Source organism: Triticum aestivum, chromosome 1B, assembly GCF_018294505.1.
Source record: "Triticum aestivum cultivar Chinese Spring chromosome 1B, IWGSC CS RefSeq v2.1, whole genome shotgun sequence".
Lineage (NCBI taxonomy): Eukaryota > Viridiplantae > Streptophyta > Magnoliopsida > Poales > Poaceae > Triticum > Triticum aestivum.
In genome coordinates, this window is record NC_057795.1 from 310845177 (window position 1) to 310858660 (window position 13484).

Consider the following 13484-nt stretch of genomic DNA (forward strand, 5'->3'; position numbering starts at 1 on the left):
TCTAGATTGTAGCAAATCTGTTTGTTATGCTTTTGTGTGCAAAGAGGCATTATTTTCATTCGAGGACGTGCCTTCCTCTTTGCCTCCTGCTGTCACTAACATTTTGTAGGAGTTTGCTGATGTCTTTCCACAAGACGTGCCACCGGGATTACCACCTATTCGAGGGATTGAGCATCAGATTGACTTAATTCTCAGTGCATCACTAACCAACTGTGCACCATACCATACAAATCCAGAGGAAACGAAGGAGATTGTGCGTCAAGTACAGGAGCTGCTCGACAAAAGTTATATACGCGAATCTCTTAGTCCCCGTGTTGTTCCTATTATACTAGTGCCAAAAAAGGATGGCACGTCGCGTATGTGTGTTAATTGTCGAGGCATTAATAATATTATTATTCATTATCGTCATCCTATTCCTAGGCTAGATGATATGCTTGATGAATTGAGTGGCTCTACAATATTCTCCAAAGTTGATTTGCGTAGTGGATACCATCAAATTCGTATGAAATTAGGAGATGAATGGAAAACAGCATTTAAAACTAAGTTTGGATTATATGAGTGGTTAGTCATGCCTTTTGGGTTAACTAATGCACCTAGTACTTTCATGAGATTAATGAATGAAGTTCTACGTGCTTTCATTGGACGATTTGTGGTAGTCTATTTTGATGATATACTGATTTATAGCAGATTTTTGGAGGAACATTTGAAACATTTACATGTTGTTTTTATTGCTCTACGTGATGCACGTTTGTTTGGTAACCTTGGGAAGTGCGCCTTTTGCACCGACCGAGTATCTTTTCTTGGCTATGTTGTTACTCCACGGGGAATTGAAGTTGATAAAGCCAAGATTGAAGCTATTGAGAGTTGGCCGCAGGCCAAAAGGGTCACACAAGTGAGGAGTTTTCTTGGCCTCGATGGATTCTACATGCGTTTTGTGAGAGATTTCAGCACCATTGCTGCACCTCTTAATGAGCTTACAAAGAAGGATGTGTCTTTTATTTGGGGTACCGCATAGGAAGAAGCCTTCACGGTATTGAAAGATAAGTTGACACATGCTCCTTTACTCTTGGAGATTGCTTAGAAAGGCCTTGCCTACGGGTTTGCGAGCTGGTCGTTTTTTCATTCATATTTCTAGGGTCAAAACTTCCGCTTGGAGATTGCTTAGAAAGGCCTTGCCTACGGGTTTGCGAGCTGGTCGTTTTTCCATTCATATTTCTAAAGATTGTTGTCGTTGTGGCCAGCAAGAGGATTAGTTCCATCTATTTTTTTTGTGCAACTTCTCCCGTGTGGCTTGGTTTTCCTCTCCTTGGTTCCTTCGATCCGATGCTTTAATTCAGGGCCATTCCACTATGCATTATGTTCTTTTTGACTTGCTTCGTATGGGACATCTCATGGTTCTATCTCTAGTGTTTTAAATTTTTTGTGGTGTCTCTGGAAGGCTAGAAATGATTTTCTCTTTGATAGAAAAGAGGCTCTCCCCCACCAAGTTCATATTGCAGCTCTTGCTTTAGCTTCTGATTCTTATGATAATCTTTCATGTTTACCTTCGAAGCAAGAACAAGCCCATAATCAATTGCCTCCTAATCAGCTCCCTATGCAAGGTAGAACGCTTACGACAGATCTGTTAATTGTTGGCCCTAAGATCTATTCTGATGCTACTTTTAGGACCAAGAAAGTTCTAGGTTTGTTGCAAGGAGAGGTTGCTACAGGTGTGGGAGTGTAAATCTATATGCCCTTCAACCAAAAGGAAATTAATGTGCAAGTTCAAGCTTCGGCTTCTCCTACTTCTACTCCTCTGCAAGCTGAAGCATTGGCTCTTTCTTTTGCTGCTCATCTTGCTTCTCAACTCAATATTGCGCAGCCCATTTTTCTTTTGGATTGTCTTGCTTTAGCTTTGGTTGTTGCCTCAGGTAATATTTGTGATTCTACCACCCCTTGGAATATTAGAAAGTCTTTGGCTAGCTTTTTCAAATGCACATCTAATCTGCATCCGTGTGTGTTTCATATTTCTAGAGAAATCGGTATTGCTCATAATCTTGCGCAACAGGTTTTTCTTTCTGATGGGCACACTCAACTCTCTTGTTTTGCTTCTACTCATTCTCAAGTTTCTTGTCATGTGCTGCCCCTTCTTTCAAATTTTCAGATTCAGGATTTTAGAATTCATACTATACATTGCTACTAACAGTCTTGTTGTGCATGGATCTTCTGCTTCTCTTCACAGTGTTGTTGTGCTGGCTTCTATACTCTCTCTCTCTCTCTCTCTCTCTCTCTCTCTCCCTCCCTCCCTCCCTCCCTCCCTCCCTCCCTCCCTCTCTCTGGATGCGCCTTTGCCAGATTAAGGATGGTCTTCTTCAACCTGCTAGTTCACAGGAGAAGGAAGCATCTTTCATGTTGTGCATTTTGCAGAGTTTGCCAAGCTGGGGCAGTTGACGTCTTAAGCTCTGCAGGATTAAATTTAGAGGCTTGTATTACACCTGCCTTGGGGTGCTTCAGTACACTTTCAAGTCATCTTCGTTTGCACACTCGTTGGTTTAGGCTATCTATTGCCTGCTTTTCTGTTCTTCTGATCATGTTGTTCATCAGTTGGGGTTTTTTCCCTCCCTGTCTTCGAGGATAGTTCTTCAACTCACAGCCTTAGATTCTGCTTCTCTTTCTTTTAATTTCTTGGCAGGTCTATGTAATGCTTGATGTACTCTGTCAATATTGACACCTGTTGGTGCCTTCTCTTGTTCAAAAAAGAAAACAGCCTTAGAAGTACTTCAATCCGGTTTCTATTGGCCAACTTTTTAAAATGCTTTGTCACTTAATTACAATTCTGGTTTTTAGGCAAAAGTTCCAATTTTGCTGTTAATAAATATAGGATTAGCAAGATCTAGTCAAGTTCATCTCAGGACATTAGTATAAGGTGTTTGTCTATGGATCACCGAAGTCCATAGTGGAGGCCCCAATTGGTCAAATTGGTCACATCCATGGAACGGAGCAAATATTTATAAGTTGCAATTTCTTGCATCTCCAAAAAAGATGTAGTTCCGTGTGAAATTTATTGTACAACATGTTTGCATACATGATATAGTACAACAAATTTCATCACAGCACCATAACTGGCACTGAACTAATAAGAATGCTTTGGACAACTGCAGAGTTCCACAAGTTGACAAGCAAAATACAAGATACCAGTATCGCAGCATATAGTACAAATGAAACATCCTATAAGTTTATGACACGACAAAAATCTGGATTGACAATGGAAACTACTTTCCTGTTTAGATTTTATGCACCTGATGCATAGTTACTTGTTAATGTTACAAATGACCAACTCACATCCATGTTTTGAGACCCCTCCCCACCTACCAAAATGTACCAAGAATCGCAACAAACGCCATACCAAACTGAACAGAAATCAGAACCAGGAAGTTACAAACGATGATCAAAGTTAATGATGGCATTGCTTGCTCGCACACCCACAGATTAACAAGGAAAATGGCAGCCAAACATCAACAGTTCAGCTCCAAAATTCGAGCACAGCAATTGAATAAACTGGCATCCCCCCTAAAGCAACAATCAGAACACAATGAGAAAAAGGTAGACCACAGAAGTTTCCCCACTTTAGCTTTGAGACTGTTGAGGTTGTTGCCTTGTCAATATGCAGGAGGCCCTCACATCAACTTCCACATTCTTCCTGGCAAGCAAAAATGTTTGCACAACTGGACAACTGATAATATCAAATCAGACCTGCACAGTAAAACTCATAAGTAGTCTTTGGTGTTACTGAAACTGCTTCGAGCCTGCAATGACCTCCGCAGGCTAGCCAAAACCTTTACACTTCTTCAACTTCCCAACCAATTTCATCCATATCCAACCAATTAGGAGTGTGAGGCCTGTTAATGGGAAAGACAGTTCTAGAACAGTTCAGCAAAGGAAGTAGCTGTAAACATATCATGATTTGTTTTATTTTCTCATCAAATCATCATTCCATCATATCAACAGAGCCAAATTACCAGGTCACATACATCTTGAAAATAGATGAAAAATAAAAATAAACTTGTGGTACATCAGAACATACTCCGAATACATGACACTTTGACTTCATGAAAAATCTACTAATTTCAATGATATGACAGTAATTCTTTCTATATTGATGGTCAAACCTGAAAAGTTTTGACTGCCACAAATTCTAGAACTATAACTAATATGAATGGCCAGAGTAATTGTTTGATTGGACGAAACTCACCAATCGTACTGGCTACTATAGTTTATACAAGCTTTAACTTGATAAACATCGAAGGCGGCAAAGACGCGGGAAGCAAAAATGCTCTGAAAAAACCATTGCATCTGCACCGATGACCAGCTTATACGAGAGATAAAACGGAACCATGTGTTGGCTCAAGGGGGTGGAGGGTTATGAAATATGAGGACATGCCGCTGGCACCAGATTCAAAATTCTCTGCATGACGGGGGAAAATTGCATATACTTGACAGCAGTTTTTGCTTAAACCACTCAAGCACAATTCAGTTTTTACTGCTGATCAACCCACACTGGCCATATTAAATTTCAGATACGGAACTCAAGAAATTGCCAACATTTATCTCTTGGACAGTAGAGATGGACAACACTAAACATTTTGAATAATGAAAACAGATTATTTCCTTAATAGGTTGGGAATTGAAAACATGATTTCTTTTAGGAACTGGAAAATGGAGATGTGTGTCACTATGAAAGGCAGGTCTAAGAGGGAATAATGCAATCACCTATTCTTGGAAGTAGTCTGGTGAAATAACGATTGAAGTGCAAAAATTAAGATGTTACAAATTTTCTAAACCCATGGAATCAAAATTCTGAGATCTTAACAATGCTCTGTGGTTTCCATAATTCACTAGCCATCTGTATCGAATCTGTAAGTTCATCCAGAAAGCACTAGTAGCACTCACATGATTCAAAATGGAGCTTCAAGTGACTCGTCCCACACATCACCACTTCCATTTGAAGCATCTTCACCATCCTCTTCCATCGACAGCCTGATATATTCCCTATGGGCGAACCGATCCCACTCAGTTAGACTTGGATTTTCACGCTCCTGCAATTAAAAACCATACAACCTTTTAACTAAATAAATGCAGTGGATTCAAACACTTCATTGCAAAACAGTGATTACCTGGCGAATGAGGAATGGATCACGAGTTTCAAATGCCATAAATTTGTTGAGATTAAATAAGATATTGAATATATTTCCCGAGAGTTTACACTTTTTCAAGTCCCTCAATGTAAAATATGTCTCATTCTGCACAAAGGAAAAGCTTTATGAAATGCAGTTAAGGGCATGACTGAATGCATGAATTTTGTAGAGAACAATGCAATTCCTCCTCATTGCCTTTGGATTCCACTGTTCCAAACAGGGGGTAAATGAATCACAGTTATATCCAGGATGATGATACCTCTGGTCCAATCATATCAATCATTTGGCATAGTATGTCCTCAAAAAGCACAGGTTCCTGTGCCATGCACTCCATACGATGCAACTGCTCCTCATAGAAAAACTGCATTTCATTGGTAGTTAAAATACCATTGCCATCAAGATCAATGCACTTAAACCTGTAAAGAGTGAGGCGTTTCAATAGATGAAGGAACATATTTTACCACAAACTGCATATAATATGAGTTGCAGACATGATAACATATAGGTGTCCCATACCCATAACTTCATGTTGGAAATTTGTAGAAAAGTCACATACTAAAAAAACATTTCCATTAAAACCCAATTGTTGGGGCTTTGTTCACTCGTTTGCCGTCAATGCCTCGAGACCAAATAGAACAGCATGGGGACTAGACATTTAAGCATACATTTGAAGGATGGAATTGCTCTCAAGCAACCCTCAGATAATAAAACAGTTGCAGGCAAAACAGAAGACATATCAAACCGGGAGAACACAATTACCAGTACTCAAGGCTGGGCTCAGATGATTTATCTTCCTCTGACAAGATGAAGTAAACAAAATCCTCATAACCCATCTTTCCTTCGGTCATGCTTGTGAATTTTCTTGGGACCTTAGTTGGAAAAAAAAACAATGGAAGTGCACAGTAAGCAACATTAATGCAATCTAACATCTCAGCTCTCAATATAAACTAGTAATAGAACTAGTAATGGACTAACCTGTGAAAAGACTCTATCGACTATTCTATAGGTCAACGAATGATTTCCATATCTGATAAGGTTCTCTTTGTCAATCAAGAAATCATGATCTGTGTCCAGCTCCCAAAATTTGCAGTAGATTACATAAAAATGCTCATATGAGAAATATCTGCATCAGATACGACAAAGTCAGAAAATTATACGAAAACCATGTAAAATATGCTTTATTTGCAGCATATAGTAGGATCAACTGAAACCATGAAATTCCTGTTGGCCATCACAACCACATAACGAAGGAGCTCTTGAAAGAACAGAATTCATAAGGAGCTAAAGCATAGTGTAATGGAAAACATATTCTACCGAGAAATCTTGGGAAATATACATGCACACGCGACATCAAAGGAATTTGTACAATTCCATCCATGAATTACCTCAGTATTTTGTTGATATCCTCTTCCTCATCCAATTGCTGCATTGCAGCTACTAAATTCCCACGTTTTAGCTCTCTAAGGGTAAGATGACCATTTCCAGATCTATTTATGGAGTAGAAGATTCTGTATATCACAGTCTCAGCTGAAAAACACATTAAAACATAATAAGCAGATGAATGAGATGCAGCAAATCACCAGCATTAGTTCGGAATATCCATTCATCACAAAATCAAAAAATATGTTATTACTGGAGAGAAAAAATATGCTCTACAAACAACAGCTTGTCCTTGCATACAACATTCATGACTAAAAACTATCATTTTCCTATGTTACTGAACACGAGAAAATAACAGATTGTTTTTAAGGAAGAAATATGAGTTCTTAAGATAGACAGAAAGACAGCCCATATTTTAGATGTTAATACGAAGAGTTCCGTACCAACAGGTCTACTGTAGAACAGACTAAAAGACTTCAACATTTATAGCAGAGGATGATGAGCCACTTACGAGTTCTTAAGATAGACAGAAAGACCATGTTTTAGATGTTGATACGGAGAGTTCCCAATGCCGACAGGTTTATTGTAGAACACACTAGAATTCCTATAATCATACCTTCAGATAGCAAAACCATTCAGGTTTAACTTTCTAATACCAAAGTGCAGGGGTGTCAATCTACGATCGGTTCCAGGACTTCCTTACTACCATCTCAGGCTCAACTCAATTCTCGTCAGCTCTACGCAAACAGAACTATGAAGGAAACGATGTCTTATTTTATTTCAGTGTTAGCCCCGCTAAAAAATTATATTCCATCTCTTTGGCATACGCGGCTAAAAGGGGTATCTGTCTCAAAAGATGCGGAGGACATAACCAAAAAGGCTACATTGAAAAAACATAACAAGAATTCACAAATGAAATCACTTTGCCAGGAATCATTTCTTTTTCATCATATAAGCTACTATCATCATTGGCATTTGAAAGAACAGATGACTCAAAATGCACATCTAATGCACAAATATACAAAGAATACTGGTGATAGAGCTAACTACTATGCAACTTGAACAACACATAACAGCGATTACCATATCTGTCCTGAAACTCGGGAGTGCCTTGTAAAAACTCTAAACCTGGGTGAGTTGCCAGGAGTTCTTTTAGAACAGGCTTAAAATCCTCCTGCGCAAATTATGGAGAATTAGTATTCCCTTCAAGAAAACAAACAGTAATATAGAATAATCATCTTGTCCAGTTGGAGTCATATATACATGCCTACCAAGACCAAAAGAGGAAAGAAATGCTGACCTGAGTGAGATAACTGTAACCTGGCTTTCTTAGTATTTCAAATATCTGGGTAGCTGTGTCCATTGTGATCTTATTGTCATTAAACCAGTAATCGATAAACGCATCTCTGAGTTTAAAAAAGAGAGTAACATGTCAAAACCGAAATATAAAATACCGGTGTTAAGTAAGAACTGGAATTGACATCAAAACTGTGCAGCCAAAAAGTAACTACCAACTGAGACATGGCATTCCTGAACAATTGTTAAATATTACATGAGACCATGGAACACCACAGATGTGCTAGATTAAATGTTACTCCCTCTGTCCCATAATATAAGAGTGTTTATAACACTAGCATAGTGTCAAAAACGTTCCTATATTATGGGACGGAGGGAGTACTATCATAAGGCAATGTGATAAATGAAACCTGACATCCTAGTCCCGAAAAGATAAGCTTCTGTAAGTTCAAATTTACAAACATAAGCAAGAAAACAATCCAGAAGCATGCACACTGGTTGAAGAAGAAAACAGTGCCAAACTATTATTATAGCAAGGATAACGCATTGGTGGATAACCGTATATGACGCAGGGTTACAAAAACAAGATGAGCAGTTTCTGCTTGCTTCTGGTTTGCCTAATTATAATGGACAAGGTACTGTGCTTGTTCAACCTTGCACAGACAGTAGTGTGTATTATTATCTCTTTAAAAAAGCAGGAATAATAACTGGAGGGATTTACCCTCCCACCACCCAGGAAAAGTGGAAACCACCAGGAACACACAGATTTCCAACACCGGTTGTGCAATCAACTGCTAATTTTACTATGGAGCCTGAATATCTCAAAGATTTCTCAGCACTTGACACAGGTTAATGTTCCATAATGAACTCTGTGTTCTACTAAATTTTGGCTACAGTTAGGAAGTCCATGTGGTAGCTGCATGAAGTATTTCTCAGTGCCCTCAAAATATGATGGAACAACTAAGATTCACTATATCTTATACACTAACACTAGTGTAGCCATATCGAGGTATTGAATAAACAGCACACCTTGTTACAGTTCCAGAGCAAGTGGCGTCAATCTTCTTGAAAAGAACACCAGAGAGGTACGATGGCAACTTGCATATGTCTTTTATTACTGGTCTGAATTCTGATATGTGCAAATAAGACATTCAAAGTTAAGAATGCATTTCAATGTGGACAAAACAAAAGAAATCCTCAAATAAGGTCACCTTGAATCTGGAGTCCTTCCCCGGCAAAAAAAAGGTGATCTAGTCTAGACAAACACTGCTCCCTCAAATCTTTTGGTGGAGGGCGCCCATGTTTGAAGTAAAACTGCAAACACGATGAATACAGAACTAAGTCTAACAAGGAAGATGCTTAAATAGCTATAGTAGGAACAAATATTACATGAATAATAACAAGCACAGATGCCGTTCTCAAACCAAAAAAAAAACAGATGGGAAGCACCTGGGGTATAACTTCTCTCACAGGTTCACTGACTAATTTTAGAGGAGATCCCAAGGATGATGGTCCAGCACTAGATCCTCGTCTCATAACACGGGGAGAGCCAGCAGTGCTCCTGGGAGAAAGTGGGGGGGCACTACCAGCAGGGAACATTGACGGCAAAGAACTACTTGAAGTGGCATTTGTGCTAGCAGAGCTCCCAGCAACATTCAGTGTGGCACCGGCTTTTGCATCTTCAATCAAAGATTTCACCTAGTAGCGAAGAAACCAAATATTATAAGAAATGATACATCCAACAGAAGTATGTTATAGAAACAAATTTATTGCTTTTTTACACAACAATGTACAATGCTTCTAATTTACAAAAACAGTAGCATCCCACTCCACAGAATCAACTATAGAAAGGCTTATATGACGAAGAAAGCAAAGTGCATAAAACATCAAGTTGTTACTTCAACAGATATCTAAGAATATCAAAATCAGAAGAGCAGTCAAACAGCACTATTAAAGTGCTTTACAATGATACATATATACAGAACCTGAGCAGTAAGCATAGATAAATACAGAGAGGTTAAACCTTGAAACATCTGCTATATTACTATATATATATTGAGCAATGCCTGAAATACAAGATGTAAGAAGCCAGTCCATATAGTAGATCTATATTATCCTGACTCCAGTCAAATAATCACACGTGAAAAATCAAACATATCCCAATACATATATATAGCACTACATAGTTATAACGGCAGCCTAGGGAGCAAAGAATCCAGTCAAATAATCACACATGGAAAATCAAACATATCCCAATACATGTATAGCACTACACAGTTATCACGACAGCTTAGGGAGCAAGGAACCCCGCGTCGGTGACACTAGACAATATCTTAGCTTAGCCTAATCATCGCATATAGAACATACTCCCTCCGTTCCGAATTACTTGTCGCACGTATGGATGTATCTAGATGTATTTTAGTTATAGATACATCCATTTCAGCGACAAGTAATTTGGGACGGAGGGAGTATATAACAAGGCAAAAATGGAGAATACATGTCCCACTAGCCACTTGGTCCAAAACATCGCCTGAAGACAACAGAACATCAAAGCATCCACTCCCTACTCCCATGCTCAATTACCAACAGGCAGACACCTTCTCTAGCAGAAGCAATGGGCACCAAAGCAGCAAGGCAGAGGGCATCCGGCTAACAAGTGAGATGCACAACAAGCAGCAGAGAAAATCAGCGAGATGAAAAAGCTAAGAAAGCCCAGTGTGATAGGTGTGTTTGCAAAGCGATAGCGCTGAGCAGGGAGGTGACAATGCACGGTGGTTGCGAACTACAAAAGGCCGACAGCAAGGGGAAGTGGAGTCCCTCTGTCTCCTGGACTGCTGCCAGCCGAGGCAAGCAGGCATGTCATCTGCTGGCCTATTTGATAACATCATGTCTCCCGCAGAAGAAGGTAACATGTCATTGACTACTACGATATGTCCACCCATAACACTATGTAACATTCAAGACAACATTCAACATAACAAAGCAGACAAAACAACGAAATGTTAGCATCATTTGGGAGAGACTATAGTGGTAAATCCTTGAGACCGTGACAACACTACAGGTAACACCATATATGATATTGTCAACATGACTTCTTTTTTCTCTAAGGTTTCATGCGTTTACTACGCAATATTGGATACACAAGTTTGGCCTGCAAAGTAGGTATCCTGTCAACAAAAGCTATATAGTTTATGTTGCATTTTATCTACTGTTCTGCACAGGTATGCATCAAATTAGCAGCCAAAAAGAGCTCAACAAAATATGCACACGGAGCAACAATTCGACCTTCTCACATGAAGCCATTGACTATCACCTATCACCAGAGCAATACTCAAACAGATTGCAACCAGGAAATAGCAACTTCAAATTCCATGAGTGCACTAAGGAGAACAGTTAGCACCTTTTACTATCAAGAACACTGATGCATACCTGTATCATTGCATACAAATCTCAAAAGTCCAAGTAAATGGCAGAAGAGCCCCTCCATTAAAAATTTACATAGTAATTGCATGGCAGAAGGGGAGCCTTGGCGCAGTGGTAAAGCTGCTGCCTTGTGACCATGAGGTCACGGGTTCAAGTCCTGGAAACAGCCTCTTACAGAAATGTAGGGAAAGGCTGCGTACTATAGACCCAAAGTGGTCGGACCCTTCCCTGACCCTGCGCAAGCGGGAGCTACATGCACCGGGTTGCCCTTTAAGAAGGGGAGCCTTGGCGCAGTGGTAAAGCTGCTGCCTTGTGACCATGAGGTCATGGGTTCAAGTCCTGGAAACAGCCTCTTACAGAAACGTAGGGAAAGGCTGCGTACTATAGACCCAAAGTGGTCGGACCCTTCCCTGGACCCTGCGCAAGCGGGAGCTACATGCACCAGGTTGCCCTTTTTTTTAATTGCTTGGCAAAAGGAATACCATCATCCAAACAAAACAATCTAAAGTAACCCAAAGAGACAAAAGCAGACAATTCAAGCCAGATCTCTAGCACAGTGTACCACTGCGAAAATGTCCTCAGAAGAGTGAACTATCATTTTAAGTAAGCATGGGTTCAAAGTATAACACAAATTGCTGTAGCATAAAACAGATCTTTGATAGCACTAGATCTCGGTACAGCGTCGGAGTCCACATCTCCTGAAATCCATCATTCCTCTAATCACATGCAACGTTGACTATCATACCAACATTTCTTTATCTTCAATATAATGATAAAGCTGATGCATACGGTGAGGGCTCATCTCAAAAACCACAAGTAAGCACATCAGTTCAAAAAACCAAATTAGTACAGATGGTACATATTCATTCACGGCAACTGAGGAGCAGAAAGTAAGCACCCGAAGAAACAGGCCAAGTACACATTTCCGCAAAAATTACTACAATCACAAACTCCCGCAGGACCTTAGCCTTTGATGTACCACACCCCGTCGCTTTGTATCCTCGGCTTAAGCTAGCAATCCTGATACGAACATAACAATCTAAACTCATAGAGGCACTACAGCACAAGGCGCCACCAAGGCAGAGCATTCTAACAACATTTTTCCAAGAGTTCCAACAGGAGATCACGCTAGCCACGCAAAATCAACGGACGAACCGCGCCAATATAGGAGCAAATCCAAAGGAGCACGCGAGGGCAAGAGGACGGGTGAGAGGTTACCAGCTTGGACGACTCAGGCAGCACGAGCCACTGCAAGTAGAGTGCCTCGGCTATGCTTGAGTTCTCCCGGAGCGCGCCCGGCGCGAGCTCTGGCAGCTGCAGCAGCTCCGGGTCAAGCGCCGACGCATCCCTCCTCGCCGCTTCCACCTCCATGCCGTCAAGACCCTGGTGCCCTTCTCATGCACCAAGCAAGGCCCCAAACCCTAGATCTGTCCCCCGCGAGCGCGTCCAGAGGCTGGAGGACGCGGTGGTGTGGCGTGAGGTGAGTGACGAATCGGAACTCGGCGGGGTCGGCGGCGGACGACTAAGGAGGATCGGGGGTCGCCGGCGTCGAGATCTGAGGCGAGAGCCGGGGACGGGTGGGGGCGAAACCCTAGGCCGGGAGAAGCGAGCGACAGCAGGTGGAGGAGATGGGGGGGGGGGGGGGGGGGGGAGCGGAAGATGGTGGTGCTAGGCTGCTAGCTAATGGTGGGCGTCGATATAACAGCGGAGGGCAAAATGAAATCGTCTTTCCGATGGCACTTTCGCTCCGTGTGGCTAAATGGAGCTGATGTGGCTCAGAATGCAGCCAAACCCGTGCGTGGAAGCGGTTTTGTGTTTTTCGGTTCTATTTTCTTTCCCGTAATGATAAGAATTGATGATCTGCTCGCAAATGAAAGCGATATGAATATTACTCCCTCCGTTCCAAAATAAATGACCCAACTTTATACTAAAATTAATACAAAGTTGAATCATCTATTTTAAAACGGAGGGAGTACATTGTTGTCTTTGTTATATATCAAGATCTATTTAAAATATGTAGATTCATTCGAATGATATTTGGTTGAAAGTATCTTCAAAATTATAACAGGAGATTAAGACGCTCCCGAGAGAAGTGAGACACAATCTAATTTAATCTGATCGACCATCACGTAGAGACACCACCAGGATAGGAGAGCGGGGAAAGTGTCGCCTTGCTCTACTTATTATGAGACCTCCTTCCATATCTTCCGT

At 40.8% G+C, this 13484-nt stretch overlaps 1 protein-coding gene across 2 annotated transcripts; it reads right to left on the bottom strand.

Annotated features, from left to right (window-relative positions):
* Positions 1-3238: 3238 nt before the first annotated feature.
* Positions 3239-12942, bottom strand: LOC123121281 (probable serine/threonine protein phosphatase 2A regulatory subunit B''delta). Of its 2 annotated transcripts, XM_044541196.1 has the most exons (14): positions 12888-12942; positions 12492-12828; positions 9300-9548; positions 9062-9164; positions 8880-8979; positions 7855-7960; positions 7638-7728; positions 6560-6701; positions 6150-6297; positions 5934-6043; positions 5434-5590; positions 5154-5279; positions 4930-5075; positions 3239-3878 (listed from the first exon to the last, which is right to left on the bottom strand). In XM_044541196.1, the coding sequence occupies exons 2-13, from the start codon at positions 12642-12644 to the stop codon at positions 4935-4937; spliced, it is 1626 nt and encodes a 541-aa protein (XP_044397131.1). In that variant the 5' UTR covers positions 12645-12828; positions 12888-12942; the 3' UTR covers positions 3239-3878; positions 4930-4934. The 2 variants fall into 2 exon arrangements, with proteins under 2 accessions (XP_044397131.1, XP_044397124.1); XM_044541189.1 differs by having other exon boundaries at positions 12492-12938.
* Positions 12943-13484: the final 542 nt, after the last annotated feature.